Source organism: Crinia signifera, chromosome 11 (assembly GCF_055691185.1).
Source record: "Crinia signifera chromosome 11, ASM5569118v1, whole genome shotgun sequence".
Classification (NCBI taxonomy): Eukaryota; Metazoa; Chordata; class Amphibia; order Anura; family Myobatrachidae; genus Crinia; species Crinia signifera.
In genome coordinates, this window is record NC_139227.1 from 68,956,577 (window position 1) to 68,977,360 (window position 20,784).

Here is a 20,784-nt window from a genome sequence, read left to right on the forward strand (position 1 = left end):
ATTTCCTTTGTTTGTGTGTGTGTGTTTCTAGGCGTGTCGCACGTCAAACACCTTTTTTTTGTCACCATGTTTGACTTGGTTACATGCGGAAACTGCACTTAATCCATTGTAAACCCACAGTGTATGTGTATGTCATGAGGGAGTTTGGACCTAATTCATACCTGATCGCAAAGCAGGGCCGGATTTAAGGGGGGCGAACGGGGCAGTCCGCCCCCCCCCCCCGGCCAGTGGAATCACAGCGGGGGGCAAGGGGTATACTCCTCGCTGCCGCCAGCCGCATCTGCACCTGCACGCACCTACTAAGTAATGATTGTAGTGATGATCGGGAGGTGATTTCTCACCCAGTAGCTGATCTAGCGGGGCTTTCTCTCCCCATCCTGCCGTCCTATTGGCTGGTCGTGGTCTGTGGTGCCACCCTGATTGCTCACAGACCGTGTGGGGTGGGCTGTGTCTGAAGCACTGCCCGGCGGGCACAAAATGGGTGTGTGCCCGTTGTGTGCCTGGTTTCAGGATGAAGTCGCCTGATGAGCGGGTGCAGCCACAGCCTGGAGCTCCCTTGTGTGTGCACTGTCCGGCTGCACATACAGTGGCAGGTATTCAATGCGGCCGGCGAGGGGGGTTAAACAGCGAGGATTGCAGAAAACCAGCAATCCTCGCTGTTTAACCCCCTCGCCGGCCGCTCACTCTATTCAATGTTCTGGGGAAATCCTCGCTGTCACAGGGCGGCGAGAATTCCCCAAAACAGTGAGACCCGCGGCTGCTGCAGAAAACTCGCTGTATTTAGCCGCGAGTCTCTCTGGTTCAGGAGCCGCATACGCCAATTCCCCCTCGCTCAAAAAATGGAGCGAGGGGGAATTGGCGTATGAGTGGGGCTGCGTTGAATACTGACAGGGTGAGTGGTGACAGCGAGCAGGAAGCTCTGCTCGCTGTCGCCGCTCCCCCACAGCATTGAATACCCCCCAGTGTGTTTGTATGTGTGATATACTATGTATGTATTTCGGGTGAGCTGTGTGTGATGTGAAATGTACATGTGTGTTTGTGGTGTGCTACAGTATGTATATGTGTGCAATGCAGACCCCCCCATGCATGTTTTTTTCTTTTACATTTATTGTTTTTTTTTTTTATTATTATTATTATTTGTGGGGGAGAAAATGTAACAGAGTAACGCTGGGTACACACCAGGAATGATTTGGGTTCCAATCCCCTGATTGCGATGCATCGTATGACTGATTGTATGTAAAGAAAGAGCAGAATTGTTCCTGTTTTCAGTACGATTATGATCCGATGAGAGCCCCCGTCGGTCGTCTGTTGGATTGGGGATTTTACCTACTGCAGTAAAGATTCATCATCTACATTGGATTGGGTGCAGATTGTGTACTCCAATCCATCGTGAGACCATCATGCAATTTCAAAGGATATCGTTTCACATTCGTCGCTCGATCATGGTCATCCTGGTGTGTAACCTACATTAGATTTGGGTGAGCTGTGTTCAAACTGTAATCTAAATAGCGTTGTAAAAATAAAGCAGGCCGTATTTACCTTGCACAGAAGCAAAATAATCACCCAAATCTAACTCTCTCTGCACATGTTACATTTGCCCAACCTGCAGTGCACATGGTTTTGCCCATTTGGAGAAAACATTTGTTCTGGGATCAGGTCTGAATTAAGCCCCTTTGTGAAATGAGAGAAAATGAGAGAAAATAAGGGCACCCTTATTTTGAGGGTGACCATCCATACTTCATAAGGGGGATTCAGTCTCATGGCAAATACATTTAGACCCTTATTCAGATCTGATTGCAGCAGAAATTTGTTCTCAAAATGGGCAAAACCATGTGCACTGCAGATGTAACGTGTGTAGAGAGAGCGTTAGATTTGTGTGAGTTATTTTGTTTCTTTGCAGGGTAAATACTGGCTGCATTATGTTTACACTGCAATTTAGATTTCAGTTTCAACATACCTCACCCAAATTTAACTCTCTGCAAATTTTACATCTGCCCCACCTGCAGTGCATATGGTTTTGCACATTTTGAGAACATATTTGTACTGCGATCAGATCTGAATAAGGGCCTTAGTTCATTTAGGGTGAGTGTTAACAACATCCTTCCCACACACACACACACAATCTCCTCAACACGCAGGCTAAATAGCCACCGCCCTCCATGTTCAGCGAGGTCCCGTGGACACCACTGAACGATATTGTTATTAATATTGTTCAGTGTGTGTGCACAATATCATATACTTGCAGGACTGCTGATATCATTAACTACATAGGCAGTCCCGTGGGTTGTCTAGAGCAGGGGTTCTCAAACTTTTTTGCTTGGGGACCCTGTCAGACAATACAAATTATTACAGGACCCAAGGGCGTAACTACCATAGGTGCAGCTGCTATGGAGCCCAGAGCTGAAGGGGGCCCATCTTTACTTTCTAAGTAATATGTTTTACATACATTTATTGCCATCAGTCGCTAAATAGGGGGCCCTTACAAACTTTTGCTATGGGGCCTACGAATATCTACTTACGCCCCTGACAGGACCCCAGCAAGATACCACAGAATGGCCGCCACCTGTGTGGTCAGTGAATTGAAGTACCAGCTATTGTGACAGGGAGGCAGTGGGTAATGCGGGGATGGAAAAGGGGAAAGAGGGATGGAAGGGGGAAGCAGAGGGCGTTTACTTAATGACTTATCCCCTGTTCCCCCTTCCATAGACACATTAATCTGATGGTCAGCAACATGGAGTCGTGACCCCATTCTGAGATGGTCAGGACCCACAGTTTGAGTGTACATGCTTAGATTGTTTCCTTCTTACACTGTTTATTTATTAACAGTTTTTTATATTTTTTTTTATAGCGCACACATATTCCGCAGTGCTTTACAGAGTATACTTGAACATTCACATCAGTCCCTGCCCCAGTGGAGCTTACAATCTATATTCCCTACCATATGTAAACACACACACAGAAATTCTAAGGATAATTTTGTTGGAAGCCAATTGACCTACCAGTATATATGTGGATTGTGGGAGGAAACCGGAGTACCCGGAGGAAACCCACGCATACACGGGGAGAATATACAAACTCCGCACAATTAGAGCCATTGTGACACTATGTCAACTAGTCACTAGAACAACCCTATTTAGGTTGACATGCATAGTTTTGGTAACCGTGTATTATATAACCATGTTTTTATGCGCTGAGTTTATGGGGCCACGTATGCTTCAGTATTGCGCCATATTTGCTGCAATATCAGAACTTTTAGTCATAGTATAGCTTCTGTCACAATCTGTTATTAATAGCAGCAGCAGCACAGAGCAAAGCTGTTCTCCTGGCTCTGTCACTCCTGCTGCTAGTTGCTGATCCTGCCAGGCATTATTGCAACTGTCTGTATCAGAAATGTACAACGTATCTCCCCAGACACTATCATTACACTGGCACTATAATTCTGTATGTCATATTTAACATCATTTAATCAGTGGTATAATGAAAGCTTCTGTTTTCTAGTTTAGTTAACCAATTAGCAGCTTGCATTACTGTGTTTGTGGGAAATGCAGGCCCCAGCCTGCCCTTGTGACAGGGGTAAGTCGAAAAATTCTCTTTCCTAGAGCCACCCCTCTACTACCACTTAGCTCAGGAATGTGGTTTGCATGATTTAGAACAAGGGGTGAGAAATGCTGCTTCAGGGCCTACAGACACTCCATACTGTATAGCCAACCCCTCTGCAATGCATAAGATATGTGTATTTCTTATATATTTATATTGCAGCACCTATAACATTTATTATAGGTACTGCATATATTATACCCCTTTCACACCAGCCACAATTCATGTGTTGGGCCCGAGAACAACCCGGGACTAGCACTGGTGTGAAAGGCTCCCGGGCCAAAATCCTGGGAACGAAGTGCCGGGATTTCAACCCTGTCAACTAGCAGGATTGCTCCCAGGACCTTCCCGGGCTACTGACTGGTGTTAAAAAGGTGCAGGAACATGTCCCTCCTTCCCATGTTGCCTATGCTAATGCTGATAGGCTAGCAAGGCAACTTCCTGTTGTGGATTTCCAGAGACGCGCATCAAGGCATCACACAGCATGCAAGAAGACACTGGGCAAGCTTTGTGGCACAACAGACCCCAGCAATGATATTTATCCCCTGCAAGCCTGCAATGTCTGCATTGGCAATCATACAGCATACAGCATGGGTCCTCAAACTGCGGCCCTCCAGATGTTGTGAAACTACAAATCCCAGCATGCCTTGCCACAGTTTTAACACTCCCTTATAGCAAAATTGTGGCAAGGCATGCTGGGATTTGTAGTTTCACAACATCTGGAGGGCCGCAGTTTGAGGACCCATGGCATACAGGAAGACACTGTGCAAACTCTGTGGCACAACAGACCCCAGCAGTGCTATTTTACCCCTGCAATGTCTGCAAAGGCCCACCCTCCCTCTACCCTCTCCCCTCCCTTTCTAATGACATCATCTTTGTCGGTCTAAGAAAGTCCATTTGTAATGAAATTCTCATAGAAATGCAGGGTAATCCCAGGTTCAGTGTGAAAGGTTGCAACCCCGGATGTTCCTTCTTCAAAAGCATGTGCAAAGGGTTCCAACCCAGTAATGTCCCTGCATGTCCCCGGAATTTAAATCCCGAGTTGGTCTAAAAAAAAAAAAAAGAGTTCCAAGTACATACCATTCTGTGGTGTTGGGCAGAACAAGGGAATACCCTGTATTAAATAAGTTTACTGCCAGCACTTATTTAACTTCTCAGCTCTCCAAGTGCCAGATTACTGTCACGTGGACGTTGTATATACTACTGACACGGATGAGTTTGGGGACACTGGAGTCCCTTACTAGTAAGTGCAATACTGCCTCACTAAGGGAGACCTCTTTTTTTGCACCACTTGATGTCCCGTGAATGTCTCGTAGACACACGATCCTGTTGCCCCTGTGCCCTGACACATGTGACAAAGATGAAAATAGCGTCAAAACATTCCATGGAGCATTCTGCTTCTCACATTACCTGGAATCCAGCTATGACATTCAGAGCAAGACTCTTACACAATCCACTGCGCTTTAAAAACCCTTTACAGCTCCCACTGACCATTATAAATAGACCCTCTTAATTACATTTCAAGGAAAATTCTAGTGACCTATTTGTGGCATGTAAACTGTGCAAACAATGTACAAATCTATATTAATCAATAATCAAAATGGATAATTGAACAGAGATACAGATCCAGTATACTTTTTTTTTTTTTTAAATTTCAGGGCAATCACGGTCCCAGATTAAAAGACCCTTCTGAGTAGAGGAGCTGCAGTCTGGTAGAATTAAAATAAACAAAAAAACATGGACAGGTGCCTGAAGGGCTGTGATTTATACTGCTTCTTGCTGTAGCCTGTAGTCCCATACACGGAGCGATAACTCTATGCGTTTTGAACTAGAGGCCATATGTACTAAGCTTGAAAAGTAATAAAATGGAGAGTGATAAACCACCAGCCAATCAGCTTCAACCTGTCATGTCACAGGCTGTGTTTGAAAAATGACAGGTAGTAGCCGATTGGTTGGTGGTTTATCACTGTCCATTTTATCACTTTTCACGCTCAATGAGTTTCAATCTAGTTCAAAAAGTGTGGGCAGCTTTGCGATGGGATGTGCACCATCGGTTGTGTATGGGAACCTTTAGTACTGCAGAGAAGGGGCTACTCTTGCAGGCCTGATTGCATTCCTTTCCTCATCCTTATACAGATGTGCCCTTCCTGGTCTAGCCTGCAGTCACCCACACACTATGCACATGCTGCATATCCTTTTAATCAGCGTAGTCTGCTTGTGCCTCTTATTTAAATAGAGATGCGAATAAGACACGTTTTAGGGAAGAGACGCACAAAAAGATTCTATGCTTTAGAAAACTTGTTCGGGTTTATACATATCTGGCCCCCCTCTATCCTTCTAGAGCAGTGTTTCTCAACCTCGGTTCTCAAAGCACACTATAGTGATATCCATAACTGAGATACTAATTAAGTCACCTGTCAACAAATATTACTTAAAATCTATACTCATAAGGCTGGCGGCGACCACTAGAGGGCGTCCAACAGAGCTATTGAAATGTAGCTCCGTTCAGGCGCATCCGGCAATCGGTAATGGAATTTCAGCTCGCACACCCGCGAAAAAAATCACCTGTTTGATCGATCAAAAGGGAATTTTCATGGCATGCCCATTAGTTTGGTTGTATTTAGCTGATATCTTTGGCTAAAACCGACCTTAATTAACGTGATCAGTGTGAAGAAAAGATCAATTGCATATCGCCTGCCATCTCCTGTCACTTTAGACAGGAGATCAGGCGCGATATTACAATTGAATATGGCTCTTAAACCCTGTACATACTGGGCGACTTTCATGTTTTCTCGTCTGAGCGGCTTTCAGAATAAAGACCGCCCAGTGTGTGTGGGGCATCGATGAGCGGGAAGTGCTGCTGCGCACTCCTGCATCATTGCTGCCCGCTGCCGCTCATCTGTTGGTATAGATGCCATAGATGTCCTCCTCACCCTCTCCAAAGTTGGCCTCCTGTACCCATTAGACGGCTATAGAAAACCAGCATGTATGCCATGGAGTATGCTCTGCAGGGTGCGGGCTCATTACCAGCTGTCTATATACAGTAGATGAACTCCTAAGTGTGGGCTACTGGAAATGTAAAAGTACTCTGTGGTTGGTAAACTGGATGCTCTGCTTTGTGTTCCCAGATTCATTCATCGTTACCAGTGTTTTTATTTCCATTGCGAGCAAGAGACCACAATCCACTACTGATTGTGGGCCAGATGCGCTAAGCTTCAAAATTGATAAAATGGAGAGTGATAAACCGCCAGCCAATCAGCTGCCATGTCACAGACTGCATTTGAAAAATGTCAGACAGGAGCTGATTGGTTGGTTGTTTATCACTCTCCATTTTTCACTTTTGAAGCTTAGTGCATCTTGCTCTTTATGTCATTAAGTTGTATAGTATAAGAACTAGAATCTTAAAAATGCATTTCATGGTAATCCTACTCCCTTTTTTTTATTGTTATATCACATTTAGCTTTGGTAAAATGCAACCATATTTTAGCTTGCTTGTTTTAATGTCATTTATGAAGCTGTGTAGCTATATTGCAATGATTATATAAATGGGCCTATGACATAAAGCAGTATTTATTTTATTATAGATCATTGCTCCTTTTTAACCTAATTGCATAATGGAAAAAAATATGTACATGCATACAGCTGTGGTTGTGAAAATCTGCATTTTGGATCAACTTAGATTTTGGCGATTGTAGATGGATTTTTATGCCAACCGTTTTCCACATGGCCATTTCCACAGTCTACGCTTTTTATAGTTCTATATATGAAATGTATCTCCATTGTAAAACAGCTATGGTTAGTAATTTCTTTTCAGTTTCGGAAAAGCAGTGCTACATGGTTCTTACTTTTTTCATCATCTTGCCTGGGCAGATTTATTATTATTATTATACACCAAAATGTTACTCTTTTATATTGTACTTCACAGAGAATGTTTTTTTAGCGCTTTGAGTGCCAATGTTGCTGTGCGCGATCCTCAAAATATCCGCTAAAAATGCCAGCATCGCTCACAGCGACTGTTCTTTTAGTATAAACAAATACACATATAGCCAAGTCAATGAATTGATTGTTTAGTTACATGCTGCACCCAAAAGTCGCGAGTGGCGCTGGCATTTTTAACGGATATTTTGAGGGTCTCTCACAGCAAATCAAAGGGTTGATAAAATGGGTTACTTGGCAATTTTCACACCTATTTTGCCACTCAAAGGGTTAATATTTCCCAATAGTGTCTTTTAATTTGAGGTGGGATGTACTAAGAACAGAAATTCCTGTATTTACCAAGTCTAGACACGTTGACAAAGTTCATCTTTAGATGGTATTACCCAATAGAAGCTGTGGTCCTAAGGCATACCTCCAATACATCACTTTTTGGTGTTATTTTTTGGTTATTCTCCATACTGTGGTCACATCCCAGGGTTTACATGGCCACACACTTTCCCATACTCCACTTGTCTCTATTTAGACTAATACCCCTTTTACACCAACTCTGGTAACGGGAACGTGCAAAAACCCGGGTTTGCGGCTGATTTAAACGGTCTGACCCGGGTCCTCTGATTTCAACCCGGCAAATGTTCTGAGTTAAACACGGGCTCAACCCGGATTGTGGTGCAGTGTAAACGGGTATCCACCCGGGACCTATTCACTGCAATAAAAAAAGCCGGCTTACGGTGATTTCACCCGTCAAAATTATGCCAGGTGGAGACGTGCACCTGTGACCAGGGTTTAAGGTGTAAAAGGGTATTAGACTCTGGCCCTTATTGTAGTTGATTCGGACGGATGCGTATTTCTGACAGGAACCGAATGATTGACCGAGCAGTCAGGCAGCACCGAGTGCTCCAGACCACTCGGACACTTTTCCGTATGAAAGCAGGGATATGGGTGGGCAGCTGACATCCGACTATGGGGCAGATGTATTAAGCCTGGAGAAGAGATAAAGTGGAGATAAAGTGGAGATAACTTGGAAGAGATAACGCACCAGCCAATCAGCTGTGTTTGAAATATGGCAGTTGGGATCTGATTGGCTGGTGTGTTATCTCCTTCCACTTTATCTCCAGTTTATCTCTTCACCAGGCTTAATACATCTGCCCTTATGTCAGTTGTCTGCCCCCCACACGTGCATCACGGCCGCATTACCATACGTATGCCCAGCGGTTTCATTGGAACGCCCATGAAACGCGGGGCATACGGTAATGAGTCCAAACGCCCCTCTCCACCCCCTGCTCGGATGGTTCCGTACGATCGATTTCTGCATGGACCTCACTCCGTGTTCCAGATACGCCTCTGCAAATACCAAACATCGGCCATCCGACCGCACACGGAGCCATCCGACTCAATCAGAATAAGGGCCTCTGTTGGGAATTATACTAGTGACAGGCCAACATCGCTCCAGTGTATACAGATGATATGGGCTGAAGGGAATGTCAGAAGGACTCCCCATTGCTCCAGGGTGTACCTGGCTTTATTACAATTTAAATGGATTTTCCAAGTAGACAGCAGTGCACATAAAGCCGATGAGTCATATTTAAAACACACCAAAAAGACAAAGCAATAGTACAGCACCTAATATCTAAGTGTAATTTTAGTGTGTATTACCTTATTGTGTGTGTGTGTGTGTGTGTGTGAGTCAGTTCTTGATGTTGATGTATTGGAAGCATAAAAATGGGCGCGAAGAAGGAGCTGAGCAACTTTGACAAGGCAAGTGCTAAATTGTGATGGCTGAGTATGTGTGAGTTGTTTATGTGGGGAAGAGATGGCACAAGGATGCACAATGGAAAAAAGGCAAGCCAACAGAGGCAGTGTGATGTTCTGGGCAATGTTCCTTTGACACGCACCACCTTCCTGGACATTGTTGCAGACCAAATATACTACTTCATGGCAACAGTATTCCCTGTTTGCAGCGACCTGTTTCAGCAAGATAATGTGCTCTGCCACACTGCAAAAACTGGTTCAGGAATAGGAACATGACTAAGAATTCATGGTGTTGACAAATCCCCCCGTGAACCTTTTGAGAATCTTTGGGATGTTACTATGCTCCATCAACTTGCAGGACTTAAAGGATCTGATGCTAATAAGTTATGCTAATTATGCATGCATACAAAAATTTGCATGTGGCTTTTGGTATATTTTAGACATGGGACAACTTACCCCGCAGACAGGGTACAAGGGTCCGAAGCATAACTTGAGTACACTTGCTAAGTCTTCCTCTGCATCAAGCCCCAATTGAGATTAGGAGCAGCCTCTAGAAGTTGGTGGCCCGCCTATTGCATATCACTGATTCAGACACTTCTGTTGACTGTTGGAATATTAGCTACAGCCGTGGCATTTATTCACATTTGTCATTTCTATGCGTGCTACTGTAGGAAAAAAAATTCCCAGTGGATTTGTAACGTGGTGATCTAAGGACGTGTGTGTGTGTGTGGGTGGGTGTAATATATACAGAATATGAAACTTTAGCAATACTGTCAAGAGAATATTCCTTTGTACATTACACTGTGTTACATTATATAATGTATGACTAGGGTAATGTGGTTTTTCCATTTATAAGGCTGCACCTCCCCAGTGCTGTTAGTATGTATGCTCATTTGTTTGTGTGATATGGAATTGCTGTGTTTCTAGTTAAATGCACCTTGGAAGTACACCACATACATCCTTAAGACTCGCAGATTTTTCTACTAAATGTGGGTACACAAATAAACTATATGCACAATAACAAGTCGTCTAATATAACAGCATATCGTCTAATATGAACCACTATATCGTTAATTTGGCAACACGGACGGTGCAATGGTTAGCATTACTGCCTCATAGCACTGAGGTCATGGGTTCAATTCCCAACCTGGCTCGGTGTGGAGTTTGTATATTCTCCCATCCCTGCGCAGGTTTCCAGAGGGTGCTCCATGTTTTCTCCCACAATCCAACAAATGTAACCCTAGATCGTCTGTGTGTACATGTGGTAGAGAATCTAGATTGTAAACTCCACTGCGGCAGGAGCTGATCTAAATGTTGAAATATTCTCGGTAAAGCATACTTGCCTACTTTTGAAAACCAATTACAGAGTGATTATAGTTGGTAACAGAATTGTGCGCAGGGCCCCATTGAGGGGGCGTGTCATGCTCCACCCATAGGGCGTGTCTAGTTCCATATATGGAGAGATTGTGAAAACAGATTGTGAACGTGGCACCAAGAAGTGTGGGTGTGTACTGCTACATCTGAGAGGAATCTTTTACACAACATATCCAAATGTAGATGAGCCCCAAAGCAGTTAGTAAGAGCTACTATACTTGCTACAGTGCTTGGAAATGGTGCTGATGATTCATAGTTACATAGGGGGTTATTCTAGTTCATTCTTTCTGACAAAATCCTTCTTAGATGGACAAAACCATGTGCACTGTGGGTGGGGCAGATGTAACTTGTGCAGAGAGAATTAGATTTGGGTGGGGTTTTTCTTCAAAGTGAGATCTATATTGCAGTGTAAAATCATGCAGTCAGTATTTTCCCTGCACAGAAACAAAAAAACTCACCCAAATCTAATTCTCTCTGCACATGTTACATCTGCCCCCCTGCAGTGCACATGGTTTTGTCCATCTAAGAAGGATTTTGTCAGAAAGAATGAACTAGAATAAACCCCATAGTTACATAGTAGGTAAGGCTGAAAAAATACTTGCGTCCATCTAGTTCAACCTGGTATAGATATCCATTGCTGATTTGGTAGGTTCTGATATTTTACAGACAGATTATATTTCTTATTTGTTTTTTCTCCAGTAAATGTTTGTCCAACTTTGCTTTGAACGCATTTAATGAGCCAGCCGTTACCACCTCTCTGGGAAGAGAGTTCCAGAGTTTGACTGTTCTGACCGTAAAGAAATTCTTTCTACTAGCTGAATGAAATTTTTTTTCTTCTAATCTATACTCATGCCCTCGTGTCCTAGATTCCTTTCTAGTAGAAAAGAGGGTGTGTGACAGTTCCTTTTATTGGCCCTTGATATACTTGTACATGTTGAACATGTCCCCCCGTCTCTTTTCCAATGTAAATAGTCCCAAATTGCTTAATCTCTCCCCGTAGCTTAAATTCTCCATTCCCCTAATAAGCTTTGTTGCTCGCCTTTGGACTTTTTCTAATTCTATGATGTCCTTTTTATAGTGTGGGGCCCAGAACTGCACTCCGTACTCGAAGTGAGGTCTCACCAATGCTTTATACAGTGGCATAATTACCCTTGAGTTCCTAGTTTCCATTCCCCTCTTAATACATGCCAGAATTTTGTTAGCCTTTTTTGTAGCTACATTACAATGGGCACTACATCCCAGTTTGCTGTCTATTTGGACTCCTAGATGCTTTTCAAGTATGGAATTACCCAGTTCCTCTCCGCTAAGGTTGTAACTTGCACACTGGTTGTGTCTCCCAAGGTGCATTTATCTACATTGAACCTCATCTTCCATTTTTTTGCCCACTCATCTATCAATTCAATGTAAATGTATCTATCTCTCATTCCTTTCTTCCAAAAAAATGTAACGGTGTACTGTGGGCTAGGTGAAATGAATGAGATTGCTAGACTAATGAGGGAGAGTGGGAGATTTATGGTATTTCAGGGAGTCTCCTGCAGAATACAGGCATACCTCCCAACTGTCACGATTTTAGAGGGACAGTCCCGATTTTTGGGTCCTGTCCCGCTGTCCCACCCGCGGCAGGCATTGTCCCGCTGCGGGGGGTGGCAGTTGGGAGACCCCCCAATCTAGTAGAATAGACGCTGTGCGCATGCACACAGCTTCTATTCTCGTATGAAAATGAGGTTGCGGCTAATTAGCATAAGCCGCACCCTCATTTACATACGCCCCGCCCCCTTTTCGGGCACCCGCGCGAGTGTCCCTATTTGTTCAGGGCAAAAGTTGGGAGGTATGTACAGGAGGGAAGGCAGCTATGCCTTAAGGCCACCATACATTAGGCCGACTTGTCCTCAGGACAAGTCGGACCCAATTCTCCTGTGAGCCGCCCGGGAGCTCCCCGGGAGGCTCACATACAATTTGGCACTTGATGAGCCAAATTTGACATGTGATTAATCGTTTGCGATTTATCACATGTCGGGGAGCAGGGGGCGGGCGGTGAGGTGCAGCGGTGGTGGGGGCGGCGGTGATCCTCATCAGGGGGAGCAGTGGGGCGGGCAGCGGGTCCCTGAGCGCTTGGCTGGCGGCGCCGACGAGTTCTGACCTGGCCGGGGCCGTGTGATGATCACAGTCTCTCATTCAGCAGCACTGCGGGAGCAGCTGGACGCCCCGCAGTGGCGGGTATTAGATTTTTAAAAAACCTGTAAAATGACTGGCCGTTCTCTGATTGGCTGAGAGCTCTCATCGGATCGGATCAGATATCACACACCCGCGATTTTGGGCCGATTTCACCCGGTTATCGGCCCAAAGTGCTAAAATCGGATGAAATCGTCCCAAAATCGCATAGTGTATGGGGGCCTTTAAAGTCATACATACCGACTTTTTAAAATTCCTCTGCAGGAGAAGCCCGGGGAAGGGGGTAGCAGGGGCTGTTGCTACAATGCGGGAGACTCGCCCACCTTCCCGCGGGGCCGGGAGGGGGACCCGATTTGCTCCATTCCGGGAGGGTAGGCAAGTATGGGTAAAGTGCTGCGGAATATGTGTGTGCTATATTTTTACATATATATCAAATATACCTGTGGGTCGTTAGCTAATGTCATGGTAACTATTTTTGTGAAGATAGTTGAGGTATGTAAACATGACATAAAAACTGTTGAGTGTTTGCCAATTAGTGCTAGAAAATGGGCTAGAAAGGTGATTCTTAATCTGAGAAATATTTTCCTACTATTAGAGTGTGGGGGATGAGGCGGGGGAGTTTATCAGCTGCAGATGTTGCAGACGTGTGTATGGTAGATCCTCTCTCTCTCCCTTCTCAGCCTTTCTGTAATCGGAGAGGTATATGTGGCTTTATACATGGATAAACCAGCTCTGCTAGATCACACAGCCTTTCCTGCATGTCTCTGCATGGCCTCCTTGCATTCCTGCACCTCAAAGCCTCTCTGTTCTCAGAACACAACAATCTTGCTTTGTTTCTAAACCAAGTCTTTCCCCTTTTTTTACTAACCCCATGTACTTTAAAAAAAATAAAAAAAAATCACAGTGAAGTTTCTACCAAACACTGTTTTTCCCTTGCCCCTTCTCAGTCTTTTGGGCTGACCGCTTTCCACTGAAGTCTGCATCAATATGTTTTTTGTTTTTTTATATATATATATAATTCATGTTTGAGAAAATGCAGCACCATGTTTGCGTATGCGTTGTGTGAGTGGGATGGGAAGATTATAATAGTGGTAACCATGTACTTTGCACAGTTACAACTTTCAGTTTAATTTTTTTGAACAAAAAGTTTTAGACCGTAACTGGAACAGTTTTATATGGAACATTGATATGACTATGTTAATGTTATACATAATTAGAATGCTAAGCTTCAATGGGGAAAAAATCTGAGGTGAATGACAAATATTCTCTGTAAGGAAATATGTTTGATCATTGGTGAGGAATTAGTGTGTCGGAAATACAAATGCTGTCACTGATTCATTGTTGTGTAGATTTGCTATTACTTCCACAAAAGTTAATTTTATACAAGAACTTATTCCAGTTAGAAGCTGTTTATACTAAGTCTCTGTATTTGCATGTATGTGGTTTCTGTTATTGACGGCCAGTAACATTATGTATATTATATATATAGTCACAAGATGACTTGTGCCTTCTAATACCTTTTATTATATATACAGTATCGGGTTGACCACTCCCTTTAGAAACTGTGAAAAATGACTGTCTTGTTCAGTAGTAACTCATGGATTAGCAAATAGTACTAGAATGTTTATATTAAGGCTTCTTTAAATGTGAAATGTAATGCAAAGAAATACATCACATGATGGACTGAAAGTTGGCCGATACATTCACACATTTCACAAGATAAAAATCTGGGTAAATGTTTTAAACCCAACTGTTCCATCCAGTGGTTCTACTATGAGTCCCACAGACATTTCTGATATAATCAGCCCATTGGAATAACCCAGGGTTGCCGACTTTAACATTCTCCTCTCCGGGAGAAGCCCGGAGAGGAGAGTTTCAGCAGCCGCTCAGGGGGCGGGGCTTACGAGTGACATCACTAAGCCCGCCCCCATACTGGTAAAAGCAGCGAATTCAGGGATCTCCATGGAGGGGGCGGGGCTAAAATGACGTGATTGTGCCGTTTTAGCTCTGCCCCCTCCTCTGAGACCCGAGGATTGCGGCATTTTAATGCCGCGATCCGGGGGTCAGCGGGGGTCCCACCTGAATCCGGGAGGGTTGCCCACCCTTCCGGGGGCCGGGAGGGGGTACCCCCCCCCCCAAAAAAAAAACCCTTTCTGGAATGTATGGCTTTCGGAATAATTTGGTTAACGGATATTTGGATAAGGGATACTCAACCTGTACTGTGCAAAAGGCAGTCAACTAAGCAGTCTAGCATCAGTATAGCCCGTCTCTTCCAAACTGAATAGGTCTATCAGCAGTATAGTCTGTCTCTTCTAAACTGGAGAGGTCTATCAGCAGTATAGCCAGTCTCTTCTAAACTGGAGAGGTCTAGCAGCAGTATAGTCTGTCTCTTCCAAACAGGAGAGGTCTAGCAGCAGTATAGTCTGTCTCTTCCAAACTGGAGAGGTCTAGCAGCAGTATAGTCTGTCTCTTCCAAACAGGAGAGGTCTAGCAGCAGTATAGTCTGTCTCTTCCAAACTGGAGAGGTCTAGCAGCAGACAGCATAGAACTTAAATCGTGTGAAATGATTGTTTACAAACCTAAGAGGTTCTTCTGTAGTATGGCAGCTATACGGAATTTTAACATTGCTAGAACTTTGTACATCTACAATTTGTATGGCATTTCACCTCACCTTTGCTTATATCTCTACACAGTAATATGACTTAGTTACGTATTACTTATATATATGTTGTTTTTTGTTAAATCAATGGTTGGATATGGTGACGTGCATGTATGTATCCGTCATTTTAATCCATTGCTGCAGGAGCTAGAGAAGGTCGCTCTTATATACAGCAGCAGTGTCTAGTTAATTTGGGGCGTATGATCTATTGACTTGGCCAGAGTCATGGGAGAAGGAGTCTTTATCTTCAATTCTTTGTATAATATTTACACAGGGAGGTTTGTTTAATGTCACATGATTTGTATGGCTATCCACACTTTATAAAGGCCCACACCCTGCACAATCTGTCTGTGTATATACAGACATTGTAGGCTTCTTTATGTACCCGTGTGTATTGCTTGTACACAAAGTATAAATGGTGTGCTATGCAGAATGGTGCGGTACATGCGACTTTTAACATTTTTGCATGCCTTTTGCTAATATCTGAAAACTTTTTCCTTGTATCTTACAGCCTGAAGTCCTAATGCAAACATATGTGCAGTCAGAGCCAGCAAAGTCTTGTACAAGGTAACTGACTCAACAAATCAAGGTAATTATGTTTAATGTTTGTGCATTTGTGTATGTGTTGTGGGAGAAGCAACAAGGGTATCCGGACTATTTGTCTACAGCAAAAAGATAGACAGCCATTAGATAGACACCATTAGTTAGACAAACACAAAGGTCGACATGCAAATAGGTCGACATGCAAATAGGTTGTCATGCAAATAGGTCGACACTGCCATTAGGTCGACAGTGTCTAGGTCGACAGTCAAAAGGTAGACAAGGTTTTTTCACTGTTTTTTGAGCCGACCGGCGGTATTTCATGCCCTACCATCCACTACAGCGTGGAGTTAGATTATAATAGTGTGCCCGAAGCATTGCCAGCGAAGCGAGCGATGCGAGGGGCCGCGTTTCACTTCAAACTGTGCCCATGTCGACTGTGTCAACATTTGGGTAAAAAAAACAGTGAAAAAAACCATGTCGAACATTTTGACTGTCGACCTATACACTGTCGACCTAATGGCAGTGCCGACCTTTTTTCATGTCGGGGAGAGAATAATAAGGGCAGCCATGCGCTTTGCACAGTGTCTGTCTTCTCTGCCAGAGCTTCCAATCTATCTTCGGACAAGAAGTACAGTTGTGTTTAATGGGGGCGCACACACGGTTCGAATTGGACACGTTTTCAATTTGATTTTGCTTCTAGAAGCAAAATCGAATTGAAATCGAACAGTGTTAACTGCCTTTGATCTAGATTTGATCCCAATGCGCAGCTCTGCGTCCCTGGGATAAAAAGCAGATATAGATTTGCCTGGCAAGTCTAGACATACCTCCCCCCGCACGCCACCCTCCCTCCTTCCTGTTCGATTCCAGCAAACAGCTGGGTCCCGGCGACCATAGATATCGAATCGGTATCGATGGCCGCCAGGATCGAAATGTGTGTAATCCCCTTCAGAATGTAGGGATAGATTTATATGGAAGATTAATATAATAATTATTAACATAATTAGACTGTGAGCTAAAATATGTGCACCAATGGGTATTCGCACATGAACAACGCAACAGTTGAATTGCTCTGTTGGGCACACAAATGAAATAGAAAAACAATTGAATTGCTCCCCTTTTATGTACACAAACATAAGAGCATTAAAGCTCCTGTAAGTATTAAGGGACAGCTACAGTTAAAACACAAGTTTACCTCATATGATTAATGACGGCAATATCCCACACTTTGTTAGAGTCTTGAAGAACGACCGCAGTTTTCATATCGTCCTTCTCGCCGTTCTCACCATCTCCTGGCATTTTCATATTGTTTTGAGTGCAATGTAGCTCTTTAGTATTAACCCTTTGAGTGCCAAGTGAATTGGTCAAAATAGGTGTGAAATTGTCAAGCAATCATTTTTATTCATCGTAATGGCCTGTAATTTTTCATTCATATAGGAAATCTATAATCTTTTTTACACAACATTTTTTTATTTGAATTTATATAACAAATGTAAGCTGATGCAATACCCCACCAACTCACCCAGCAGCTGTCGGACAGCAGGATTGCATATGACACATCATATGCAGTCCTGTTGCATACGATGTATCATATGTGATCCCATTCATGGCTATAGGCCCCCATACACTATGCGATTTTGGGATGATTTCATTCGATTTCGGCACTTTGGGCCGATAACTGGGTGAAATCGGCCCAAAATTGCAGGTGTTTGACATCTGATCCGATCCTATGCGTGGTCCCGTGCGCATCGGACCGGATCAGGAAGGTCGGACGGTCCGCACATAAGATCACGTCCAACTTCCCTGTATGCATATGCCTGCCCACCTGACAGGCATATGCATGCAGACTGACCGGCTGAGCAGTGGGGCGGGCAGCGGGTCCCTGAGCGCTTAGCTGGCGGCGCCGGCGAGTGCTGACCTGACCGGGCGGTGTGATCACAGATATCAGCAGCGCTGTGGGATGGGCAGTGTAGTGCAGTGGCCGGTATTAGATTTTTAAAATACCTGTCAAATGACTGGCTGCTTTCAGCCAATCAGAGAACGGCCAGTCATTTGACAGGTATTTTAAAAATCTAAAATCCACCACTGCACTGCCCGTCCCGCAGCGCTGTGCTGATATCTGTGATCACACCGCCTGGCCAGATCAGCACTCACCGGCGCCGCCAGCTAAGCGCTCAGGGACCCGCTACCCGCCCCACTGCTCCCCCTGATGAGGATTACCGCCGGCCCCCTGCCCCTCACCGCCTATCCCCTGCTCCCCGCCATGTGATAAATCGCAAGCGATTTATCACATGTAAAATTTGGCTCATCAAGTGCCAAATTGTATGTGAGCCTCCCAGGGAGCTGCCGGGCGGCTCACATGAGAATTGGGTCCGACTTGTCCTAAGGACAAGTCGGCCTTATGTATGGGGGTCTTAAGGGCTGTGATAAATATTCATGGCAGCCCGTAAGATCTGCGACTCCGATCCAAGAACGCACTTCGGATCGGAGTCGGAGGAAAATGCATGCGATGTGGCCACTTTTCATCCGATACCTTCTTCCAGGAGCTCAGAATCGGTTGGAAAGAGGCCAAATCGCACTAGTGGATGAAGATCTCAACTGATTTTCATAGAAAGCAATGTGTTTAAGAAATTTCCTACAACTAACCCTCCCATAAGTAGATAATAACAGAAGATCATAGAGGGTTGTTGACAATCTGACTATGATCAGGGTATGTTATGTGAGTTTGTGCATATATGATACTTCCATTCAGTGATGACAACCATGGAATATTATAAATCCTATTTTATATTATGTCGATGAAGTGACCATGTGGTGATGGTTTTTATTTTGTCAGATGGAGGAGGAAGATACTCGGGAACTTTTGCTCCCCAATTGGAAAGGAAGTGGATCAATGGGTCTAACCCTGGACAAGAATGATGAAGGTGTATATGTGAAACAGCTGGTACAGAACTCACCAGCTGCCAAAACAGGAGTTGTAAAGGAAGGTGAGTGCTGTATAGCAAGAAATAAATAGCTGCTCCCAGCCTCCTGAGGTGGGCTGGTGATAGTCTGTATTATGGAAAAGAGGGGAATTAGGAAAGATTTCCTAATATGATCCCATGTAAATATGAAAAAATATAAATATATGTTTTGGTTTGTTTAGGTGATCAGATTGTTGGAGCAACCGTCTACTTTGACAACATGTCCTCAGAAGACATACAACATCTACTGGCGAATGTAGGACACCATACCGTAGGTCTCAAGTTACAGAGGAAAGGAGATCGATCCCCTCTTCCTGGCATGACCCATTCACATGACGTCTTTAGCCTGAAAAGTCCTGACGTTGTTCTGGTGAGTGAGTCCCATTATTTATGTTTTTGAATGACCTTAATGATATCTATATGTGAGTGGATATTTTGCAGTATGATATAAAGTTACATTTCTTAAGGCTACCTTGAACCATGTTTATCAAAGCAAAGTTGTGCCACCTTTCCAACAATGTATTGTTTGTTATATTGTTAAAAGTTCTGTTGGGAAGACTATATCGGACCTGTTCCAAAAAAAGCAGCAAATACAATAGCCAATATTTTGCCCTCAGTCAAGGCATGGCACAATACTAACAGTGTGTACAGATGGGTCAATCATGCAGCCGCCGATATCGATTCAGGTTTCCGGCATTGGCTGTCAGGGAGGAAGGGAGGGGGGGGGGAGAGTATTGACATGTCTTCAGTACACATTCTCCTGCTATACCACCTGTATTATGTTCTCACTTGGCAACATTACTGATACTCCATTACTGAGACTGAACCTCACCCCAAAGATTGCTTTATTATATCCCGACTGACCCTACAGAGCCATAATATGTTTAGGGGATGCAGTTATTACACATTAATATACACTGCACACACAGCAATACAGTGACCTGTGTATAGTGATCGGTGTGTAACCGGTATGTGATAGTGGCACGCACTGTGTATAGAGATAATCATATAAGGGTATGTAAATATAGTGATATAAATAGATGAGAAAGGGACCCTAACCAGTATCTTGCTTAAGGCACCACAGCGTCTTATTCCAGCCCATGATATGAATGATCACAATTTTAAGGAATGCAATATGTGATGCCATTCATACAGAACATAAATACTGCAGATAATGCATTCATAGCTATTTAATATAGTTTTCTTTTTTTGAAGAGCTGAGGATGAGTTGCAGCAATGAAATCTGTAATATGGACCTTATTCTGATTTATTGGGTCCTCCGTTTGTTCGCACGGAGGACCGATGGTGCATTCACCCTACACAGCGGGCGGGGGGCGCCGGGCAGCCCCATTAGCATATGGGATCGCCCAGCGTTTTTTCATGGACGTTCTCAGGCTAATGAGGCCGGGGCTGAGAGGCGGGCAGCTGCCCGCCCTGTCCTCGCACAGGGAGCCCACAGTTTAGAGTCACCATATAGGTGTCTCTGAACTGCGAGCGCTGGAGAAATCAATTGATGGTCGCCGACCATCGAATGATGTCTCTCCGTCTGCGAATGGATGATTATATAAATCATCCATTGGAAGGTGTACGGGGGCCGCGCGTGTGAGGGGGGGCGGGGGCGGCGTCTGATGAAGGGTCCTATATGTGGTGGACAGGTTTCATTGAGGAATGGTTGCAAAGAGCAGAGCACGCTTTTTTCTTAGCATTTTTGTACATAAATGAAGACATTTATTTTGCCAATAGAGGCTTCCAGGTGCTTAATATTAACATTGTTTGATTTAAAAAATCTATTTG

At 44.1% G+C, this 20,784-nt stretch overlaps 1 protein-coding gene across 1 annotated transcript in view; it reads left to right on the forward strand.

Moving 5' to 3' along the window:
- Nucleotides 1–20,784, forward strand: part of AHNAK (AHNAK nucleoprotein) — a 59,298-nt gene that overhangs the window by 21,735 nt on the left and 16,779 nt on the right. Inside the window, exons 2-4 of the mRNA XM_083165184.1 lie at nucleotides 15,999–16,076; nucleotides 18,864–19,014; nucleotides 19,173–19,360. Of these exons, the coding sequence (XP_083021310.1) occupies nucleotides 18,864–19,014; nucleotides 19,173–19,360 (339 nt within the window). The 5' untranslated portion in view covers nucleotides 15,999–16,076. The remainder of the gene's footprint in view (nucleotides 1–15,998; nucleotides 16,077–18,863; nucleotides 19,015–19,172; nucleotides 19,361–20,784) is intronic.